General features: G+C 41.0%; 1 protein-coding gene across 3 annotated transcripts; it reads right to left on the reverse strand.

Annotated features, from left to right (window-relative positions):
• Positions 1 to 1,985: 1,985 nt before the first annotated feature.
• LOC126585683 (protein CHROMATIN REMODELING 4-like) lies at positions 1,986 to 18,739 on the reverse strand. 3 transcript variants are annotated; one of them, XM_050250160.1, is made up of 12 exons: positions 18,484 to 18,739; positions 17,786 to 17,898; positions 17,396 to 17,623; positions 11,050 to 11,151; positions 10,122 to 10,931; positions 9,772 to 9,879; positions 6,772 to 9,642; positions 6,063 to 6,211; positions 5,756 to 5,870; positions 5,307 to 5,386; positions 4,308 to 4,926; positions 1,986 to 4,155 (listed from the first exon to the last, which is right to left on the reverse strand). In XM_050250160.1, exons 3-12 carry the CDS (start codon positions 17,612 to 17,614, stop codon positions 2,158 to 2,160), a joined length of 7,071 nt encoding a protein of 2,356 aa, XP_050106117.1. In that variant the 5' UTR covers positions 17,615 to 17,623; positions 17,786 to 17,898; positions 18,484 to 18,739; the 3' UTR covers positions 1,986 to 2,157. The 3 variants fall into 3 exon arrangements, with proteins under 3 accessions (XP_050106117.1, XP_050106115.1, XP_050106116.1); XM_050250158.1 differs by having other exon boundaries at positions 17,396 to 17,629; XM_050250159.1 differs by having other exon boundaries at positions 17,396 to 17,698.
• Positions 18,740 to 20,300: the final 1,561 nt, after the last annotated feature.

The raw sequence follows: 20,300 nt of genomic DNA on the forward strand, positions 1-20,300 counted from the left end.
AATTAACAAAAAAAGAAAATTCATAAATTTTAGAATAAAAATTTAATTGTGATTTAGATGGTGTAGTGCTCGAGAAATACTGTTTGAAACCAAATTAAAAAGGTTCACATTGGCCTTCTGTTATGTGAATGATACATTTTTTATTAATTGAGAAGTACAAACAAAAGCATTCAAAATTTGGCATTGCGTGCAACTTTTAATCTTAATTTATCTTATTTTTTTACTTTTAAAGGTGAGATAACACCTCCCTCCCTCACCCCTCCACTTCCTATATATACACATTCCAAACTGACTTCCATCGCCAGACCATTTGCTGTAATCATTTTCAATTCACTCACTTCAAATCTCTCCGGGAAAAAAAAGAGAAGTTACATATATATTTCCACGATGTGGCTTATTTCTTGGCCAAAGACCACTTGCCCCACCAAGACCGGTGGTTCTGAAGATGTCACCACCACCACAACCGCCGCCAATAGGTGTATGAATGGTTTATCATCCCACTGTACTTGTCTAACCAAACTGGTGAGGAAGCTAATTAGGAAACATAGGAGAAGGGTAAGGGCTGCAGCTAGTAGGCAAAGTTCATTGCAGTCCCACTATGATCCACTGAGCTATTCTCTCAACTTTGATGCCAGTGGGTGTGGGAACTTGTTGGATGACCAAGATTACTTCAAGTTCTGTGCATTTTCCTCCAGATTTGTGGCCAACCCGTCAGGAAACTCAGCTTCCACTCCCAGGCTAAACACCACCACTCCTCACTAGAAAAGAAAAAAAAAAAAAAAAAAATATATATATATATATATATATATATATATATATATATGTATGTTGAGCTTGTAATCTTTCATTAGGATGCAATGGGTATTTTGTATAGTGGTAGTCTGGTAGAGGTTGGCATCTGAGATTTCTAGAGAGAGAGTGAGAGTGAGAGGTTGTTGATATGATGGGGAAGCAAGCTTAAGCTAATACATTTTTGTACTAGTGGTTAATTATTGTGTTGTGCTGACTAATAGATAATAGTTTGACGATCAATTTTCTTCTTCATAATTTTTTTGGCTTTTTATTCAAAATGGTTTGTTAGATTAATATAACTCTTCAATTTGGTTTTTGAGATTTGAAATCAATAGAAGTGGTCTTTGTCTACCATCAATTATTAATTTTGGTCATTCCGTTAAAAATACTTTCAATTTTTTTCAAATTATTTTGGTCTATTATTTATTAAATTGAAGGGATTTTGTCATTTTGGTATTTATTTAACAAACAAAAATTTTCGCAGAATGACCAAAATAATTGATGATGTACAAATTCAGGATTATTTCTATCGATTTTAAATCTCAAAAATTAAAATGATGAGTTATATCATTTCGTTCTATATTTTTCTTTGATTTCAGATGTATTGGTTATTTTTATGATATATTGCTGATGTCAGAATATCATTTTACAAGGACAAAATATAGCAAGGTTCCAAATTAAATTTGTATCCTGGGACATGAAAATTTTTACCCCCAAAACAAAAATGAGATGACAAAATATGCAGAAACAACGTACCGTCCACAATTAGTCGTGATAAAGAAAGAAAAATGGTAACCGCACATTGTTTTTCTCCTCACATTCCGTGGTTTTCGTTTAATTTATTTCTTTGGATGACCACAAATAAAGAAGTGTGCAAGAGACTCTGCTTTAACTTCTAGTTAGACCAAATTTCATCTGCATCAACCTTAATCACTTAAACAACCAAATCTTGAAGTATCAAAACAAACTTGCACAAAACCAGTCGAGATTTGGTTGCTCAACGCAGAACTCCTCTCAACTGTAAACAAATCAACAGTTCACAAGACCGCCACACGGAAACGGCCACCAGAAAATTCTAAGTCCAAAACCAGCCATTTTTTCAGCAAAACCAACCGGTTCGGCGCCACAAATCGGACCTCATTGATGAGACCACAAGGAGGAAGAAAGCTTCCATGGATACACACATGGAAAAATGGGAAGGCAACAACACTATACTTTCATTCTCTTACATAAGCTTTACACAATATATCCTAACAACCCTAGTTTATCATGCACTACACGAAACCTACAAAAATTCAATCACGTCGGAGCCATGAATAACACGAAAGAATAGCTGTGTTCTAATCTTCGCTCCGCGTATTACACCTACGATTCCTGATCACTCACGGGATGATCCGAGACAGTGCCCTCAGAAGAAATTTCCTCTACATCGGGTCGTTCTGTCCTAGGGGGATCCGACTGTGTCTTGCTGGAATCCCCGCTGACAGTATCACATGTTCTAACAGGCGAGATCGTTCTTACCATAGCAGTTGCAGTTTGCGAGTCCAAGAGTTCAACTTGGTCAACGGAGTTTGGCAATGAGGGCTTTGCGTCACGGAAGCTTGAGCTTGCCATGCCAGAAGCTGCTGACAAATGTGGACCTGGAGCAACGCAGGATGCTACCAATTGAAGCACTTCAGGGGAAGGCGACAATCCCATGGTTGTTTTCTTCTGCTGATTCAGATGTGGCGCTGAGGATGATGGATTTACCATACTCGGAGGCGCACTTAGGCCGGATTCAATCCGTGAAAGGCCTGAAGTTGCAGCCATTGCTTGTGAAAGCAATGGAAATGATGGGGCCATTGGAATGGAGCTTGAAGCATTGTCGCCAGCGTGCCTGCTATGAAAGTCCTGGCCTCTTCCAGCAATGTCTAGTTTAACCCGCCTAAATAGACGTGATTTCTGCTTTCTTTTCTTCTTTAGACTTCGCCTTGGATCCTTTGGTAGCGAAGGAGGTGGACCGGGAATCACAAATGGAGGAATACTTCGCTTCTCCTCCCCATATAACAACCGGACAGATTGAGCTATTGCGGACACTGTGGGTGGCAGGTCAGGTACTGGGGGTTTAGCAGGAACACTTACAGCTTCCCGTAGCCAATGGGGTAGCGTGTCCTTCGAAGAACTACTTCCAGCAACATCTTCTCCCTTTAAAATCCCACTCTTGAGATTAGGCAGCAATCCTGAACTGGAGGGTTCACCTCTTCCCAAATTATTATTCATATCACGTAAAGCATTCAGTGACCTATCGAGCACGCAAGGCAACTTGCCGTACCTATGAGCACCCTGTTCATCTTCCTTCTTCTGTACATCATAGTTGCTAGCGGAATTCAAGCCTAACGAACCCAAGCAACTGGTACCAAAAGAAGTGACAACAAATGGCTGCTCAGTGGGAACACTGGAAGATGTCCCTGCTCTGTCAGAAGCTCCGGCAGCAGAATCTTCAGAAAAATTAGTCCTGAATTTATCATGAAACCAAGATGGAATAGGGGGATATTGCTCATTCTGCAAACCGAGTCTATCAGATGATTCAAAATGTGGAAAGCCAGATGAAAGATCAGTAAAACCCAGCTTTATATCTGTCAAATGGGATTGAAATTTTGGCGGTGTAACAAGTCTACTTCCATGCAGTGCCCGTGCCATCATCCCATCAGATATGCTTGGAAACTGTGAGGATTTGGCAGTCTTTTTTATTGACTTTGACCCTGCAAAAGCTGACCCATCTAAAATCTTGAGTTGCTCCTCCTCCCACCTAGCTGACAGATCTTCTGAAGTTTTAAACTTTGAGAACTTCAACCTCGGGTCTCTCAGCATTGCATCCCAATTGCCCCTTCCATGCCTACGAACACCAATCCATAGAAAATCAAGTTCATCTTCCGTCCACACATCTGCCTTAAATTTCTTTTTGAATAAGTTGCTTGATCCAGGACCAGTCCTCATCATTATGTTTTCGAGCACCTTCCGGTGGTTATCAGGAAAAGATGGAAAATTAGTTGGCATATGTCCCAAACCCAAGGAGGGAGGCACATCTCTATCTTGCTGATTATATCTGGCTGCATCTGGCGGAAATTTTAAATTCGGAAACAATGACATTGTTGGAAGTTCTTGCAAGGAGCCACTAGCAGATTCGAGTCTGCTACCCAATGACAAGTTAGGTAAGAAGTCTAGATGTGGACTCAGCATGTTCTTTGCTCCAAGTGGGAATCTTGGTAGCAATTTCTCATCAAATGGTAAGTTAGGCAATGCCATCTTTTCCTGGAAATCAGAAAAGGAAGCACCGGAACTTTCTGGATGATCATGACCGCTTCCTTGACCAGGCGGAGGATACTGCAAACAGACCAAGCATAGTGATCATGTATCAACAAAATTTTCACACGCAGATATATATATATATATATATATATATATATATATATATATATATATATATAGAGAGAGAGAGAGAGAGAGAGAGAGAGAGAGTGAAAGAGAGTTTTTACCGGCCTAAATGGAAAACCACCATTTGGGATGTTAATCAACTTATTCTTGAGACGTGATACTTCAGCTGGTGCATCTGATAGCTTCATGTCATCACCATTTACTTCTGTCTCATTCACAGTCCCAGACCGAGGATCCAGACTAAATGGAAACTCTGGCCGAGCTCCTTTTTGTCTGCCGTTTGACCTTGAAAATTTCTTATTTGATGATCCTATTTGACTAGCATTGGGAGCACAGAGTCCCAGAACAGGTAATAAATTATTTGAGGGCAGTGAGCTTGTTCCCGGAACCTGGTGACTGGGAAGGAAAATATCAGGTGGCATGTAGTCAAGAGAATTAACAGAAAGATCAAGGTGACTGCTTTTATGCTTCAATAGCCGGCCCAATCGTAAGGGCGAATCAGTCTTGGCCTTAGGGGGATCTAACTTATCGTCCTCCAAGTCAATTACAGAAGGCCTCTCCCTGAAAAACTGAACTAATTCAGTTGCTTGATCCCCATCTTTGGCAGTGTTGGTAGGACCCTGAGGTAGTGACTCAACAGGTAGTCCCTCACTAGGTTGAGGTTCTTCAACTGCATTCCTCTGAGCAAGTCGTTCTTTTTGTCTAGCTCGGAGCTTAGCACTGTTGAGTAAAAATACAAGTAATTAACGACATCCACAATCAAAAATTTAGACAATGCATAAAAACTTATCACTAGTACACTGGAACCATTTATTCAGGACTTCCAACCAAATCTAAATGCCTACAACTCAATAAATTTGTCACTGCCTAAATATCTGAAATATTTTCTACTCCAAAATCCACCAAATTATTTATAGAGATTAGGTTCAAATTTGATAATCCATATATTAAGGCTCCAGTTCTAAAATCAATTAAACTAAAATCAGAAAATGTGAAAGGTACACACGTATATCCCTTTTACAAAACACAACTACGTATGTCGCAAAAATGCTGAACTAAAGCAATTACGGTATAACTACTTGAAGGAAATCTGAACTTACAACTTTTCTTTCAAAGCTCGTCCAGCAGGTGTGTACTCCCTCTCTGGCTCTGGTTCGGGCTCATGCTCCTCGTCAGCACCCTGCTTACATGCAACCGATTAGATTTCTGCCGATAAGCAACTTAACCAAACTAATTATGCAGTAACTTTCTGCCCAGATAGTCCAGGAGCCTAAGGAAAAAAAATTATCTGCACTATATATGAATTCATGCAAGTCAAAAGACAAGTTAGAAGCAAAGGGCCTGAAACAAGTACAGCCAACCTACAACCACATAGAATTCAGTTAAAGGAGTTAAGTAATTTTCAGGAAAGTGTATCTGCAGTTGAAAAAGAAAGCAAAAGTTTTTCTTAGCAACAATTTCAGCAGTACTGTGAAAGTGCAGATACAAAAGAAAGGTAGACTAGAAAAAAGCAACATGCTTCATTCAATCATATGTCTAACTGAAGTACCTCACTCAATGTTTCAGTTGGGTGTGCAGCATATGCTTCTCTGTAAGAAACCGCTTTCCGTTGGCGCTTCCCACGACCAAGAGCTGCTTCCTCCTCGCTTTGGTATTTCTCCCACCTATAAACCCATCAAAATACAAATAAGTCCTTAATAAATCAGGATAACGGGAGACGGAAAGCGAAAGGTACACAGGAAAACCTCATCAGAACACTAATGTTTGAATGTAGATAATATGAATTAGCAGATTAGAAGAGCAGCGGTAATAACACATGGAACACTGAACAAGGGTGATGTAGAAGAATTTGTTACCTAAGGCGCAAAAGTCTGTCCCATTCATTTTCTTCAGTAACCATGTTATCCTCTTTCCCTTCAGTATTTTGTACACCAGTATCATCACTTGCACCTGGAGGTGATTCAGCTCCCTGTTCTTCAGCTGGTTCCTCATTCCATTCGGTGGCCTGATTAAAATTGAAGTTAGAAACTTTATGAGATAAAGAACGAAACAGGCGAATTTGGAATTTTGACTTTGTTGACTATCAGTCCTTATTGGGCAATTTGCATGCAAGATAAAAGCAGCATAAAGTAGGATAACAAGATCAATATGCATGGAACAAAAGATGAAAAGAATGAATGCTTTCTTTTACAACTATGAGAAGCATCAAACCAAAATAGGGTCTCCAAAAAAGGTTCAACAGGACACATAGCATATTGAGAGAAACGAAAAAATTTCGCGGACTAGAGTGATCACATCCAATCTAATCAATTACAAAACTGACACAAAAACTATCAAAAACAAGTCAACTAATTATTAATTTATTACTGACCCGATGAAGGAAGGAAAAATGGACAAATAATATCAATCTGGGTCGAAAAACTGTAGTTTTAGTTTTAATCCGAAAGTGAGCGAGAGGGAGGCTTAACAGTCATGCTTTCAAGTGGCATCAGATATAAAATCACTGTAAAGACTTCTAATCGGGAAAAAAAAAACTCAATGCATTAGATAAGTTTAATAGTTTACCTTTACTGAGCCAAGCATGTCATTTTCCATTTCTCCTTCAGCAATATCAGTTGAACTAGACTGAAGGTCTGAACGGTCAAGCAACTTTGAAATTGCACTTTCATCCCATACAATCTTGTTGCTGCTATCTGTGCACTTATCTGTATAAACGTCTCCCAAGCCACCAGTCCGCTTCCTATGCTTATGTTCTACATCTGCCACTGCCTCATCTTTGTTACTGTTATTTTCATCGGTATCTTTTCCATCAGTGCTAGGAGAATCATTAAAAAGCTCCTCTGTTCCCCATTTTATAATATCCTCCACTTCTTTTTGGGATCCCGACTTATTCACAAAAAGCTGATCAAGCATAAGTTTCTTTTTTGCAAGCTGCAAGATGCGCTCTTCAACACTAGCACGAACTACAAGCCGATATACCAGAAGTCGTTTTGACTGTCCAATTCGATGTGCTCGGTTCATAGCTTGAATATCAGCATGCGGGTTGAAATCAGAATCATAGATAATGACAGTGTCAGCTGTTGCCAAATTGATACCAAGGCCGCAAGAGCGTGTTGATAACAAAAAGACAAATCGGCTTTGATCTTGGTTAAAACGTGCAATTGCAGATTGACGATCAGTCACCGAAACAGAGCCGTCTACTCTCTCATATGTTTTAGGTCCAAATTCTATGGCCAAATAATCCTCGAGGATATCTAGCAGCTTGGTCATCTGTGAAAAGATGAGGACTCTGTGACCCTCTTTGTGCAAAATCTTAAGCATAGAATGCAACAGAGTCAACTTGGCCGAAGCCTTTATCCGCATTTCATGAAGGAACTCTGCAGACCCAGAGTCAGGCTCAGTGCCAGGTATAAGATACGGATGATTGCAGACTTTCCTTAACTGCATTACGATGTTTAGCATGGATTGTTGTGCCACCCCTTTTCCAATATTCCGCAATATCTGATAATTCTTTGTCAGCATTGCACGGTAGTATTCAGCTTGGATAGAGGACAGCTCAACAGGAACCATCCGTTCAGTCTTGGGGGGGATATTTTGCATAGCATCCTTTTTAAGCCTCCGAAGCATATGTGGAGCAACAAGTTTTTTCAATTCATCCACCTTTTCTGCAGTTGTAAGATCATTAAACCTTTCCTCAAATGCAGAAAGGGAAGGGAATGATGCCGGCTGCAAGAAGTTAAGCAAGTTATACATTTCACCAATGTTGTTCTGAAGAGGGGTACCAGTCAACAGTACACGATGCTGGAAAGACAAGGAGTTGAGCAAGCTGAAAAGCTTACTTCCTGAATTTTTCAAACGATGACCTTCATCAACTATGAGAACTTCCCAAGGAACCCCGCGGAGATGTGAGGAATCAGCAAGAACCATTTCATACGTAGTTAAAAGAACATTAAATTTATACGCAGATGTTTTCTTATTCAACGTATTTGGATCACTAGCATGCCATTCTTGCTGGCGAATTATGGTTCGTGCTTTAGCACACCCATGATATTCCACAACATTCAATTCAGGAGCCCATAATGAAAACTCAGCAAGCCAATTAGGCATTGTGGAAAGTGGAACCAAGACTAAACAAGGCAGAGTGGCTTTGAACTCAACGTATAACGATGAAATAAAAGCACAAGCTGACACAGTTTTACCAAGCCCCATCTCATCCGCTAGTATTACATTCTTGGATTTATGCCAGCATTTACGCAACCAATTAAGTGCTTCAAGCTGATGAGGAAACAATATACCCTTCAGTTCCTTAGGCTGCTCTGTCAGAGTAACTATTTCACTTTGCTGACAACTAACCTTCCCCTTTGATGAATCATCCTTAGAAGCATTGTTTTCCAGTGTTTGGCGCTCAAACTGATTAAATTGATCGATCAGATTCTGAGAATTTTTAATGACAGGCTTGTCCAATCTTTCCCAAGTGCATTCAACGTATGGGAGACCAGTCCACTTTATCAGAGCTTCACCTGAACCATTTTCAACACCGCGTAGACCAATCACCCGCTGTGGTTGCTTCCACCGTTCCTCACAGATATTTATAACAGCAGTTCCATACTTAGCCTTGTAATTTTCTAATTTTCTCTTGGCCAAGACTTTTAGCTCAGATTCAGAGATCCAACTATTATGAATATGAGACTTACCCACCCACTTAACTAAAAATTCATACGATACAGTCCCATCACTTCCACCTGCAAGATCAGCCAGTGAGGGCCCCTGAATTTTGGTTTGAGGGCTGCTACTGAGTCCAGTTTCTGTATCTGCATCTTTTTTGTCTTCGGTGTCAAGGGATACATGCATTTCAATTTCACGAACCTCATCATTATCAAGACTTTTCAGACTAACTTCGGTATTCTCCGCAGTCACAATTTTTTTGGGGGTTTTTACTGAATCATCTGCAGCTACAGCAGATTCCTCTTGATCTCTACAAATTCTGTTAGCAGGACTCAAATCCTTAGCACCCATCCTCAACACTTCCATGGAATTAGCTTTTTTACCTTCTTTGTTCACAGATCTTCTGTACACATGTATTTTGTCCACTCTAACATCATCCTTTGTGCTTTCATCCCCATCAACACCGTTGACAACATTTTCGCAACCCTCCACGAGATTATCATCCTTCATGCTTTCATCCCTATCAGCACCACTGACAACATTTTCACAACCCTCGATAAGATTTTCATCCCCATCACCACCATTGACAATTTTGTCAGCAGCTCCGACATCCATGTCGTTATCACAAGCAGAATTTCCATCTGCGAGTCTGTTTTGAGTCTCAGTAACTTGCAAATCATCAGGACACAGGTCAGAAGCAGCTGTCATACGTATATGACGAGAAGATTCAGCATTGTCACCCTGAACTCGACATCCCAAAACCCTATCAACCTGTGACATGGGCATACAAGAAACAAATTAATCTGTATAGCAACGTCAAGTAACCAAAACAAGAGCATATTTTCTATATATCCACATCCAGCAATAAAAACATTCTGACACTCTAGAAGACTCATTTACCTGCAGAGGTTGAGCAGTAAAACTATCTCTACAAATTGGTGTTTCAACTGCATGACTTCCAGCTTTATCTGCATTATGTGATGAGTCGTTTGCTCCCTCAGGAAGCTCCTGAAACAAATCAATGATATTTACTACGTATAAATAAACATAACTAAGGACTTATCCCTATAACACCAGCCTATCGACATTAAGAACAAGAAATTATTTGATGGAAATAACAGTGATAACTGATAACAGTATAAAAAACCAGCAAGATTCGGAAAACTATTAAGAAGTCATTAAAAGCCTATTGATGGTTCCTGCATATGAACATGGGTCCAATTTAAAATAAATAAAAAAATTAATGATACCTTGTCTTTGCTTTGAATATCTGACTTCTTGGTTCCAATTTCTTCTCTTGGCAAAGATGCAGAAACCCCATGGTTAATAGATTTATGCTTACGAGGTGCTTTACCAATCCTCAGTTTTGCAGTATTTGCCTTAGATCCAGATTGTTCAGAAATACTAACAGACTTCCCCTTATCGTTCCTGCGCTTCTTTTTACTCTTATCATTATTTCCTTTGTGTTTTCTCTTTTTAGCCTTGTCAGTTGTAGCACTGATCGCAAGAACAATGGTCTTGCGTGGAGATCCATCAGTACAAGACATATCAGGCTTCACATCAGGAGAGGCAGATACCTCAGGAGCTTCTTCCTTCGTCTCTGATGCTATAACTTTAGAATGAGATGAAACTTCTTTAGCAGGAGAGCTCGACTTTCTGTCTGTGGAATTCTCTTCTGGGACAATGCTGGATCTCTTTTCATCATCAACATTCACACAAGATGAAATACCGTCTGCAGAACCACCAACTGTTGAATGAGTCGGCTTGGTGCTACATATATCTATCTGGGAGTTCTTCTCTAAGGATTTGACTCCATGGGTTAAAACAGCTTTTCCTTTGCTTGAGGATCTTTTCTTTGCAACAATGGAGTTTCCAAAGTTATGTGATACTTTCTCCCCGTCAGATGACTTCATTCCAGTTTTGGACTTCGTAGTGACAAGTTTTGTTCTTGCTCGTTTTGAAATGGTATCCGTCAAAAAGTTTCTGGGTTCAAGCAGATTACTTTTCTGATCACTTTTCTGACAGCAAGTTGGACATTGCCACTTCCCATTGGGAATGCGCTTCACGCAATGAATATAACAATTAAAGATCTTACAACAAAGGAAAAAACCATAATTGCAATAAAAAAAAGGGGATCATGAAAAACAAGCGATCATAGTACCGTCAAAATATATCTACCTTAAGAGGTGGATTAAGACACTGGAGATGATAGGTTCGGGGACAGCTATCACAACATAACAAGTTACCGCCAAGGTCACAGACCACGCACTCGTAGAAATACTGGATGAGAGAACATTAGATTAGACAAAAAGTTGCATGAAGTAAGAGAACTAAAAAGAAACTAATATTACAGAGTAGGCACAAAACATAAGTATCTACTTATCGCTCTAAAGCTAACATCAGACTGCTAACATGCAAAATATTATGTTCCATGCAGATACGATAAACTGCAGTACAAATGCTGTTACTGTATCTGACAATATGTTGTGCCAACAAACTCAAAAGGAATACTAAACCCAAAAAAATATGAGCCCATTCTTTATGTTTTTCTAACCCTTCAGCAGACCAGGAACTGTTTCCGTCAGAATTTAACTTTGACCCTTGAGTCCATCAAATCTCATATGATTATCATCAACATACCATCTTCCCAGGAATCAATTTAACTGTAGATACCTATCTCTAGTTTTCAATTGAACAGACTCGAGTATATTGAAATTTTAAGCCTTCCACTTAAAAGCTTCGTGTGTGTAACAAGTACAGCGTTTCAAATCACAAAGAACTTAGGTAGGCTGCAGAATAACTTTTGTATGAAGAACTAGAAACCACAGGTTGAAAACGTTTGAATCAAAACATCAGCACCACCATCGCAAACAAAGCTCATGCTAGAGTGACTAAAGAATAATATACAACAACAACAACAACAACAAAGCCTTTTCCCACTAAGTGGGGTCGGCTATATGAATCCTAGAACGCCATTGCGCTCGGTTTTGTGTCATGTCCTCCGTTAGATCCAAGTACTCTAAGTCTTTTCTTAGAGTCTCTTCCAAAGTTTTCCTAGGTCTTCCTCTACCCCTTCGGCCCTGAACCTCTGTCCCGTAGTCACATCTTCGAACCGGAGCGTCATTCGGCCTTCTTTGCACATGTCCAAATCACCGGAGCCGATTTTCTCTCATCTTTCCTACAATTTCGGCTACTCCTACTTTACCTCGGATATCCTCATTCCCAATCTTATCCTTTCTCGTGTGCCCACACATCCCACGAAGCATCCTCATCTCCGCTACACCCATTTTGTGTACGTGTTGATGCTTCACCGCCCAACATTCTGTGCCATACAACATCGCTGGCCTTATTGCCGTCCTATAAAATTTTCCCTTGAGCTTCAGTGGCCTACGACGGTCACACAACACGCCGGATGCATTCTAACACTTCATCCATCCAGCTCGTATTCTATGGTTGAGATCTCCATCTAATTCTCCGTTCTCTTGCAAGATAGATCCTAGGTAGCGAAAACGGTCGCTTTTTGTGATCTTCGCTAGATTGCTCCGGTCATTAGTGTGGATAAGTATATAAATGGATAGAGATAGGAAAGCAAACACAAGATGTACGTGGTTCACCCATATTGGCTACGTCCACGGAATAGAAGAGTTCTTATTAATTGTGAAGGGTTTACACAAGTACATAGGTTCAAGCTCTCCTTTAGTGAGTACAAGTGAATGATTTAGTACAAATGACATTAAGAAATATTGTGGGAGAATGATCTCGTAATCACGAAACTTCTAAGTATCGGAGTGTGGAGTCGTCTTGACTTGCCTTATCTGTCTCATAGGTAGATGTGGCATCTTCTCTGGAAGTACTCTTCCTCCATCCAGGGGTGGTATCTTTAACTGGTGGAGATGCACAAGGTAATGTATCAATTTCACTTGAAGCTTACTTGTAGTTTCAGGCTTGGTCAAGCGCGATACAAACCATGTAGTAGGAGTCCCCCAAGTCGCCGAGCTAGGGGGTCTGCTGAAAGAGGTGACAGACAAGGTAAGCAATCAGAGCTCCGACTGATTGTTCACCTTCTCCCCATCTTGCAGCAGCATGAAGGATAAAGAGAAGAAAAATGAGAAGAGATGATATGAGATACTTTTGCTTTTGAAGAAGTAACTTTCCACAGGCTTATTCTTGAACTGAGCTGGAGGGTTTTCTGGTTTCCTCCAGAGTATAAGGCCGACTGAAGAATTTGAGGGTCAAAACAAGTCCATCAAATCTAGAGTACGTTCCACCCTGCTGATATGGGATACTTTTGCTTTTGACAGAGTAATGGATGTATCGGCACGTGTGCTGTTACGCTTGTCTCCACATGCTTCCTTGTATCCTTCGCACTTGCCCTATCTGTTCCTCAAGCAGATGCAGAATCTTCCCTGGAAACATAAGATGTTGAAGATGAGTACTCGAGAGCAATGCCAGGTAAGTAATCAGGTAAGGGGTTCCAGGCAGTCAGTTCTTGGCTGGAAGCTTGATTCCAAGTGCTGACTGATTGCTCTCTTTCTCCTTGTCTTGCAGGTAAAAACAAGGCCAAAGGAAAAGACAGGGAAAAAGCATGATATGGGATACTCTTGCTTTTAACCCTGATGATATGAGATATTCTTGCTCTAGTATAGCTTGTTTGCAGAGGTATTATCGGGGGGAAAGAAAGCTGAATATTTCGAAAGGCTTCGTTGGGAGTGCCCTCTCAGATATGATGAAGGGTTGAGCATTTTTGCAGGTCTGCCTGTCCGTTGGGGATGGAGGTTGACATATATAGGAGTCTCCCTAACAAGTAGTAATGCTATTCCTTTACCCTGCTTGGTCATAGCACGGTAGTGGGAGCTGTCAGTTTCACATGTTTTAACTCTGTCAGAGCACTTTGAAAAAGTGGTCTGTGGTATCTGGCTCTCGAGATTCGGAGAACGATGCCTCTTCGATTTTTGAGAAAGCAATCATGCTGGGGGTCTGGCTCTCGAGATTCGGAGAGCAGTGTCTCTTCGATTTTTGAGGAAGTAATCATGTTGGGAGTCTGGCTCTCGAGATTCGGAGGGCGGTGCCTCTTCGATTTTGGAGCAAGTAATCTTGTTGGGAGTGTTGTCTCGAATGTGAGTAAAGGTTGGGCATGTTTGCTAGTCTACCTTGCCACGAAGCACAAAGGTTGATACACAGGGACTTTCCAATTATCCAGCAATGGTACTGTTCCTTTACCCTCTCTTCGATTTTGAGAAAGTAGTCATGTTGGGAGTCTGGCTCTCGAGATTCGGAGGACGGTGCCTCTTCGATTTTGGAGCAAGCAATCTTGTTGGGAGTGTTTTCTCGAATGTGAGTAAAGGTTGGGCATGTTTGCTAGTCTACCTTGCCACGAAGCACAGAGGTTGACACACAGGGAGTTTCCAATTATCCAGCAGTGGTACTGTTCCTTTACCCTTGTGGGTAATAATATGGTAGCTAGACCTTCAAAATTTATGTGTCTAAACTTTGTTAGTGTTGTTTCTTTGCTATTCTTTTACCTTTCTTGGTCAGAGCGATGTAGTGGGAGCTGCAAGCTTCACGTGCTCAACTTTGGCAGAGAACTTTGGCAAAGTTATCTGTGGTACCCATGAGCTATTGTTGCGTGTGGGAAGTGGGTGATTGAACAGTAAGATTCATGTGCTTTCTACTTCACCAGAAGTCTTCGACAGAATGCCCATAATTTCTGCAAAGCTGAGTGTGCGTGTGACAGGTGCTGACAAGGCTAGAAAAGTAGGTGCCTCTTCGATTTCTGAGATCGGCCCTCGTGGTCTCTGAGCAGCCCAGCTTTTGAGAAAGCGAGCGCCTCTTCGATTGATTCGAAGAACGATGCCTCATCGATTTTTGAGAAAGCAGTCACGCTGGGGGTCTGGCTCTCGAAGATTCGGGGAGCAGTGTCTCTTCGATTTTTTAGAAAGTAATCATGTTGGGAGTCTGGCTCTCGAGATTCGGAGGGCGGTGCCTCTTCGATTTTGGAGCAAGCAATCTTGTTGGGAGTGTTTTCTCGAATGTGAGTAAAGGTTGGGCATGTTTGCTAGTCTACCTTGCCACGAAGCACAGAGGTTGACACACAGGGACTTTCCAATTATCCAGCAATGGTACTGTTCCTTTACCCTCTCTTCGATTTTTAAGAAAGTAGTCATGTTGGGAGTCTGGCTCTCGAGATTCGGAGGACGGTGCCTCTTCGATTTTGGAGCAAGCAATCTTATTGGGAGTGTTTTCTCGAATGTGAGTAAAGGTTGGGCATGTTTGCTAGTCTACCTTGCCACGAAGCACAGAGGTTGACACACAGGGACTGTCCAATTATCCAGCAGTGGTACTGTTCCTTTACCCTTGTGGGTAATAATATGGTAGCTAGACCTTCAAAATTTATGGGTCTAAACTTTGTTAGTGCTGTTTCTTTGCTATTCTTTTACCCTTCTTGGTCAGAGCGATGTAGTGGGAGCTGCAAGCTTCACGTGCTCGACTTTGGCAGAGAACTTTGGCAAAGTTTTCTGTGGTACCCATGAGCTATTGTTGCGTGTGGGAAGTGGGTGATTGAACAGTAAGATTCATGTGTTTTCTACTTCCCCAGAAGTCTTCGACAGAATGCCCATAATTTCCGCAAAGCTGAGTGTGCGCGTGACAGGTGCTGACAAGGCTGGAAAAGTAGGTGCCTCTTCGATTTCTGAGATCGGCCCTCGTGGTCTCTGGGGAGCCCAGCTTTTGAGAAAGCGAGCGCCTCTTCAATTTCTGAGACCAGCCTTCGTGGTCTTTGAGCAGCCCAACTTTTGAGAAAGCAAACGCCTCTTAGATTTCTGAGATCAACCCTCGTGATCTCTAAGCAGCCCAGCTTTTGAGAAAGCAAACGCCTCTTCGATTTCTGAGCAGGCGCCTCTTCGATTTCTGAAGCTCCGTCGAGTGCAGATTTTTATAAGGGCTGACATTAAGTTCCAAAGCACACTTGAATCTCCACCAGTAGAAGCTTCATTCTTGCACTTCTAAGATCTTGATTTGTCCGACCTCTTCTCTCTTCAACACCTTTGAAAATGTCTGGCCCCTCCGACCGTCGTTTTGACTTGAACCTTGTTGAAGAGGCAGCCCCGCCTTCTCCAGACAACATATGGCGCCCATCCTTCGTCTCCCCTACTGGTCCTCTTACCGTTGGGGATTCCGTGATGAAGAATGATATGACCGCTGCGGTGGTGGCCAGGAACCTTCTCACTCCCAAAGATAACAGACTACTTTCCAAACGGTCTGATGAGTTAGCTGTTAAGGATTCGCTGGCTCTCAGTGTTCAGTGTGCAGGTTCTGTGTCTAATATGGCCCAACGCCTATTTGCTCGAACCCGCCAAGTTGAATCATTGGCGGCTGAAGTGATGAGTCTCAAACAGGAGATTAGAGGGCTCAAGCATGAGAATAAACAGTTGCACCGGCTCGCACATGACTATGCTACAAACATGAAGAGGAAGCTTGACCAGATGAAGGAAACTGATGGTCAGGTTTTACTTGATCATCAGAGATTTGTAGGTTTGTTCCAAAGGCATTTATTGCCTTCGTCTTCTGGGGCTGTACCGCGTAATGAAGCTCCAAATGATCAACCTCTGATGCCTCCTCCTTCTAGGGTTCTGTCCAGTACTGAGGCTCCAAATGATCCCCCTCCGGTGCCTTCTCTTTCTGGGGCTCTACCGACTGCTGAGACTTCTCCTAAGCAACCTTTGTGAAGGCTCCCTCTTGTGTGTTTATTTTGACTCATGTATATGTACATATTTGTAGCTTATCGGGGATATCAATAAATAAGCTTTCCTTCATTTCAACGTATTGTGTTAAATACACCAAAGCCTTCTTCGCTAAGTTCTTTGAATTTTCTTTTGTTGAAGCTTGTATGTTGAAGCTTTCTGAGTGGAGCATGTAGGTTGGGGTAGTGTTCCCTTAATTTTCCGAGTGAGGAAAACTTCTCGGTTGGAGACTTGGAAAATCCAAGTCACTGAGTGGGATCGGCTATATGAATCTTAGAACGCCATTGTGCTCGATCCTGTGTCATGTCCTTCGTTAGATCCAAGTACTCTAAGTCTTTTCTTAGAGTCTCTTCCAAAGTTTTCCTAGGTCTTCCTCTACCCCTTCGGCCCTGAACCTCTGTCCCATCGTCGCATCTTCTAATCGGAGCGTCAGTAGGCCTTCTTTGCACATGTCCAAACCACCGTAACCGATTTTCTCTCATCTTTCCTTCAATTTCGGCTACTCCTACTTTACCCCGGATATCCTCATTCCTAATCTTATCCTTTCTTGTGTGCCCACACATCCAACGAAGCATCCTCATCTCCGCTACACCCATTTTGTGTACGTGTTGATGTTTCACCGCCCAACATTCTGTGCCATACAGCATCGCCGACCTTATTGCCGTCCTATAAAATTTTCCCTTAAGCTTCAGTGGCATGATAAAATTATTCCAATGACGTTTTTCTTCATGAACTTTTCAGGTTAAAGAAATCAGTTGAGTAATTTCAATTATGCAAAAACTAACCCCGTCATTTCCCTTCTTCTTGGATTGAAACCGCTCAGAAATTAATTCATTTTTCAGCTTGCGCTTAGATGAAGAAGTCTTCCCTGGAGATTCTGAGGCCACTGAAGCGTCTTCTTTGCCATTAGATTGATCAGGTCCATGAGGAAGCTTTCTACGTTTTCGTTTCAAGACCCAATTCCTGTTTATCATTTTACTAGGTGACGAACTGCCTTCCTTCATCTTTTAGACCTGGGTCTTACATACGTAGTCAAGAGTGAGAGCAAGCACGTCAGGAACCATGAATTAGTCAATACATCAGAGGTTCTACATGCAAAAACGTCATACAACTTATTAATTAGGTGTTTGAAGCAAACGCAAAATTATCAAGGATAATGGATGCAAGTGACTTACCAGAATAATAGTTAGATTTGGTAGGGCTAAGCAAATTGGAATTCCTAAAAATGAAATCTTTATCAGCTACCACGGTCCACAGTGACGGCTCTCAAATAACTCAACCTCAGCACCTGATACAAAAGCATAAGTCACTTGAATATGATAATGGATTAACAGTTATAAGGTACATTGCCGAACACCAACTCCGTAGCAGCATGAGATAAGAAGATACTCTTAACACGCCGAGAAAACTAGCATATATACTGCAACATTACTGCAAAACCGACACACTACAGACCCGACAATCGAACAATTTAACCATCTTTTCCAATCTACCACTTTCAAATGCCCAATGCAATCTACCAAAACAATGATAAAATTAACAATCCAATCAACTAAAACTTAAACATGCAAACACATTCAGCTGCAGCTAAACGCAAAACCCCATTTCAACACCTATTAATAATTTATTACACAATCTAGATTCTACAAAAACCAAGATTCCACTAAACAAGAACACCCCGCCATTTTCCACCGCAATCAAAGCTCAAAATACACAATCTTTCAACAATCAAACAAAACCCACATCAAAACCACCAAAAAAACACACATGGGCAAGTTTCAACTCACACAAATTCAAAAAACCCAGAACAAACAACCAAAAAATGAGCAAAAACAGAGAAATAAAGACTGCCCAGGTAAATTAAGAAGCTTACCAATCAAGTAATGGATCAAAAACCCAAGAAACAGAGCAGCAGCATGAGGCAGCTGAATTGGGAGGAAGAGCTGGGGAGGTGGAGGGGGAAGGGGTTTAGGGCATGGAAGGCAGGCTGTGGGGAGATACGAGGAGGAGAGAGAAAGCGAATGGGAGACAGAGGAAATAAATAGGGAGAGAGGAAAGAGAGAGTTTTTGGTTTTTCCCATCTTACTCATTTATCCTTTTTTAAATATTTTTTCTAGAGAGAGAAAGCATACAAATACGGATTCGCCGGGGTCATAGGAACGGGGTTACACTCTGACATGGCAGGAGAGAGATAGAGAGAGATAGAAGTGGGTACTTTCTCTCTCCTCCTCTCAACTTGTTCTTGCTTTTTGGTTTCGTGACGTTGTTGTAGCTTATTTGATGCGGTTGAAAGCTCAACACCAATCAGAACGCGCCACGTGTCGGTCCAGAGGCTCTTCAGCACTTTCTCTCACTGCCCATATTCCTCCCTTTTTCTCTCTCTTTCCCTCATCATCTCTCTCCGCTTTTTTCCTTCTCTTCCATCCCACCTCCACAACTAACTCTCTCTTCTGTGTTATGTAACATTTTTAGAGAGAGAGAGAGAGAGAGTGCTTACAGAGAGAGAGAGGGAGAGGGAGAGGATGTGTCTGTGTTTCTTTGTCTCTCCTTCCTTTATCTTCCTCCATTTGCAGCTTTCTGCTTCATACTTTTTCTTTTTTGCTCAGCTTTTGTTTCTGTTTTTTCCAATCCACTCCATAGCATGTTTCAATTAGCTAGGATTTGGTTATGCTTGTTTGAACCAAAAGAGACAGAAGTTTTAGGGATGAATATTTATATTTATGTGCAATGGAATTGAACTTTGAAATATATTTAGGCAGGTGGTTTACTTATTTGGGTGCAAATCCAACTATAGATTCTATCCCTTTCTGTTTTCAAATCACAGCTCACAGTTTTCAAATTACTTTTGAGATTCAGTGTGAAACTGTGGTTATGTTAGGTGTCGGGTCATATTTATGATCTGTATCGCTTGTATTTGCTTCGGAGCGCGGGAATATACTAAAAAACGCGAATAATTTAAAACTTACAGTTAATGAGACTTATCATTATTGTCATTTGTCGAACATTTATCTTCTTTTTCCCTTTTATGATGACAAGAGAAACATTTATAGCGTCAAACACATCATAATAACTAAAATTTAAATACATTATATTTATCATTCATTCTCATTCTACTATTTTCTTTCACAAATTAATTTGAACGAGCCTGATGATTAATTATTAAATAAACCAAGATTTTACCATGATTGCAATTTTAGGGAGAAGTGAAAGCAAAAACCTATGGGGTCGCTTTTGTAACTGGATAACCAACATTGAAAACTGTCTTTACATTGGATAGCTTGGTGTTTTGATGATCCTTTACTAAATATGTATCACTACTTTCTTAAGCTACAATAGATCATTGGAAAGGAGCAATGGCTTCCACCACGACGCTTCCCTCATGCACAGCCAAGGGGTCGTCCACTTAAGAATATTGTTTTCACATCCATTTGATACAGAAAACAAGTTAAAATGAGCTCTGTTTAGTCACATCCGCAAATGATGCTATTGAAAAAACAATAAAGATGAGTACTCAAAATATCAAAAGCTTATTGGATGTTAAAAGTACATAATTTATTCTATCATATTTAAATACTCTCCAACAAATTACATATTTATGAATTAAATGTCACGCACTTTTTGCTATGACAAAGAAAAAAAGACGAAACCAAAGGAAAACAGGTTTTGGGTTTTCTCATTTTTTTATACCCA

This window comes from Malus sylvestris, chromosome 10, assembly GCF_916048215.2.
Source record: "Malus sylvestris chromosome 10, drMalSylv7.2, whole genome shotgun sequence".
NCBI classification, from domain to species: domain Eukaryota; kingdom Viridiplantae; phylum Streptophyta; class Magnoliopsida; order Rosales; family Rosaceae; genus Malus; species Malus sylvestris.

Coding starts and splice junctions, on each gene's coding strand:
- LOC126585683 (XM_050250160.1), bottom strand. CDS start 17,614: ATGAAGGAAGGCAGTTCGTCACCTAGTAAAATGATAAACAGGAATTGG. Junction 11,152..17,395: donor AGAAGAAGGGAAATGACGGG/GTTAGTTTTTGC, acceptor TCTCTCATCCAG/TATTTCTACGAGTGCGTGGT. Junction 10,932..11,049: donor GTCTTAATCCACCTCTTAAG/GTAGATATATTT, acceptor CATTGCGTGAAG/CGCATTCCCAATGGGAAGTG.